Below are 3,378 nucleotides of genomic sequence, written 5' to 3' on the forward strand. Positions count from 1 at the left end.
TTCTTCCAACATTCAACATTGATTTTCAACATTGAAAAATTTCTTAATAGACAACAAGATTATAAAAACAAGATGTCAAACATAAACCTACATTTATTTGTAGCACGGCCAGAAAAAGACAAACTTGAGTACTATTAGCCATGAGTTCATTCAATATAACTTATATCTTTGTGTTAATATTTTGTGAACAAAAAGTACGAGTTGATGAGAGATGTGAGTAATTTCTTATATTTGATCTAGATGGTTATTTATATTGTAGTAGTCTGGGTCACTTCAATCAAGTTTTTCATTTTGTAGCTAATAAATTTCATACATATTGATTGTCCATAATGTATCCAGTGTCCATAATGAAGTGATTGATCTACTCAAAATTATTGGCTTACTGGTCCTCCATAGAATGTATAGTATTCCTGGTGATTGAGCCTGTCTTTTTCAGTGTTGACTAATAATAATAAAGCTTTATTTACAACTAGCTTACCTGGCGAACTTTGTACCGCCAAAAAGTCAATGTATCCATGTCACATTTACTTATTTGGTGAATCATGAAATTTATCTGACTATCAATATTTTCATTTACATCTGAATACGAACTTCTATGTGCTCAGTCATGCAGCATTCATTATTTCCAAAACATATTCTTCTCAATCAGTGTTTACAAGTTTGTGTTTCTCAAATGGTTCCAAATTTTCTTAACCCTGAAATCCTACACTTACTTTCTAGAAACACGAACCCTACTCTGGGGTACTGGGTTCCCCAAAAACAAAAACTCAACATTTTGTTTTAAAAACTTAAATTTTATTAAAAAACCTCAACTAACAATTTGTTTGGTTTATGTTTATTTCCTTAATAACAATTTAAAGACATATCTGACATTTATTTTACTCATAAAAAAAGAAAATTGAAAAACTTACATTTTCTTGGATACTTTTGTATGGTTTTAGTTTTAAGTCATGTTCACACACTTTATTCCCTGCAATTAGCACAGATAGATAGGGAATGACTTTTACATACAAACATTTTGCACTCAATACACTTTATAGTGGTTTTGACATCTCTGGAACGGGGGCAGATGCAACACCTTCCGGCACGTCGGTTGTCGTTCTCTGCGTGTCTGGGCTCATCGATACCAAGTTGTTCGGCAATCGCAAGGCGAATTCCTCTACGCAGTGTTGGTGTTTGTAGTCTTTCCTCTAACCAAGGCTTCATCAGACCTTCTGCCAGGGTAAATAAAAACTCTACTCTTGGTTGTGGAGTTTGCTTGTTCAGAAAAGTGTTCTCCTTGTAGATGATGTAAGAATTAACACAGGCACTATTCAAGATGCCATAAAAGAGACACACAGGCCATCTTCTTGTTTTCCTACTACAGGAATACTGAGCAGACATTTGATCCAACAAATCCACTCCGCCTTTGGTATTGTTATAAAAGTGAATTATTTCTGGCAGCTTTGAGTTCTGTTGCATGGAGTATCCCTGGTGCATGTTTGATAGTAGAAGTACATTCTTATTTTTTTTTGGTGTAAAGGACACCAATGTCAACTCTCTGTCAAAAGCAAACATTATTGTTCCTTCTGGTCTGCGCTGCAACACTTCTTGAGGTATGTGAGGCTTATTTTTGCGCAGCGTTCCCACCATGGTCAAGTTGTATTTACTCAGCATGTCGTTGAATAGAGGGACTGAACTGAACCAATTATCAACAGTAATATTTCTATTACTGCCTTGAATGGTTTCTGATAATTTTTCCACAAAAAATGCAGCTTGTGGTTGTCCTCCTGTATTCATTTTTTTCCCAGTGTATGGGATGGCATTGATCAAATAACCATTAGAGTTGCAGAGCATGACCAACTTCAAACCATATTTTGCTGGTTTATTTGGGATATACATACGGAACCGTGAATTCCCTCGAAAAGCCAGGAGCTGTTCATCAATACAACAGTACGGTCCAGGGATGTAATACTCCTTACAATGTTCAATAAACTTATCCCATACCTCTCGAATTGGTGCAAGGGCGTCAATTTCCTTTCGAGCGTCTCGCGTTAACTTGTCATCAAATCGTAATGTGTTGATTAAAAACTCAAATCTTGCTAAGGGCATTACAGTTCTGGTGATGCGAAGGCCCCTACTTTCGTGCCAAAGAACTTTTGTAGACGTGTGGTTGTGATTTAATGCTCCAAAATAAATCAAGAGTCCGAGTAAGGCTCTAACTTCTTTATTAGTAGTCTCTTTGGTAAAAGTTGAATCATTGTAGTTTACTTTTTGAATTAAAATCTCTTGATTTGTGTACTTTACAATTGCATCGATTATGGTTTCATTTACAAATAAGGAAAACAGATTTTCAGCATTCGTAACACCCCGAGCAGCTCCAGCAGGTCGGGATCTCATGAAAATTATGTTTCGTCGAGGGGTTCGACCAGCTCTTTTTGGAGGTTTGGTTGACCATCTATACTTATTTTTGCCTACCAGTTGTTTTTTTTTAGGCCTAATAATATAATCAGGTAAGTTTTGCATTGTATCCTCACCTTGACTACCTTCTTCTTCTCTTTCATTTTCTTCACTTTCTTTCTCCTCTTCTTCACCTTGTTCTGCAGTAGAAGTTCCAGGTTGTAAGTCTGCCTCATTTATTCTTTGTTTTTTACTTGGTCTTTGGGTTTCATCATCTGTATCTTCTTCACTAGAAGGAGGTATATATTCGTCTTCAGATGCATCAGGGGAAAAAACATCCGGAAGGACATCATCGTCTTCAACAACATCAGTTCCCCCCTCACCATCAGATACATCTTCAAAGTTATCAGTGATATTTGTTTCATTATAAATTAAATCTGACTTAGACCTAAATAACTCTGCTAAAATTTCATCGTCTGTGAGTTTTTTATCCATAGCTACCAAAACGAACACAAATAACACAAGTAATAAAAAAATTAAGCCACAATTGAAAATGTAAACACACCACAAAAAACTTGCATTAACCCTACACTGGGGTACTGGGTGCCCCAAAACCAGTTTACAGCTCAAGCCTGATACGCTACGTGTGCGACAACAACAGCCACTGATTGACTGTCAAGGCCAATGAAAAGTCATGGCAGGTGAGCGCCGTCAGGGTTGCCAACACCGAGTTACAGCAAAAACAAAATTCCCTGGGGCACTCAGTACCCCAGTGTAGGGTTCCAGGGTTAAATAACTCAATATTATTCGTTAAAAGTGGTAATTGAGTGGAATATTTCTAATCAATTTAATAATTCAAACCATCTAATTCAAACACTTCTAACCATCTAAATTCAAAATTCATAGTTTTAATGTTCATTTTGGACTAAAATTTCATAAAAATTGTACATGTGAAATTCTAACCTTATCTTGGACTTTGTCACATAAATTTGGAAGAAA

At 36.1% G+C, this 3,378-nt stretch overlaps 1 protein-coding gene across 1 annotated transcript; it reads right to left on the bottom strand.

The window, feature by feature from the left end:
* Positions 1-694: 694 nt before the first annotated feature.
* Positions 695-3,169, bottom strand: LOC120353259 (piggyBac transposable element-derived protein 4-like). The gene is made up of 2 exons (XM_039436242.1): positions 1,625-3,169; positions 695-1,513 (listed from the first exon to the last, which is right to left on the bottom strand). The coding sequence occupies exons 1-2, from the start codon at positions 2,872-2,874 to the stop codon at positions 964-966; spliced, it is 1,800 nt and encodes a 599-aa protein (XP_039292176.1). The 5' UTR covers positions 2,875-3,169; the 3' UTR covers positions 695-963.
* Positions 3,170-3,378: the final 209 nt, after the last annotated feature.

Source organism: Nilaparvata lugens, chromosome 10 (genome assembly GCF_014356525.2).
Source record: "Nilaparvata lugens isolate BPH chromosome 10, ASM1435652v1, whole genome shotgun sequence".
In the NCBI taxonomy this organism is placed as follows: domain Eukaryota; kingdom Metazoa; phylum Arthropoda; class Insecta; order Hemiptera; family Delphacidae; genus Nilaparvata; species Nilaparvata lugens.

Excerpts from the sequence above, each read along its gene's own strand:
- LOC120353259 (XM_039436242.1), bottom strand. The coding sequence starts at position 2,874 with ATGGATAAAAAACTCACAGACGATGAAATTTTAGCAGAGTTATTTAGG. Across the intron at positions 1,514-1,624 it reads TACAACTTGACCATGGTGGG|AAAAAAAAATAAGAATGTAC; the intron begins AACGCTGCGCAA and ends GTCCTTTACACC.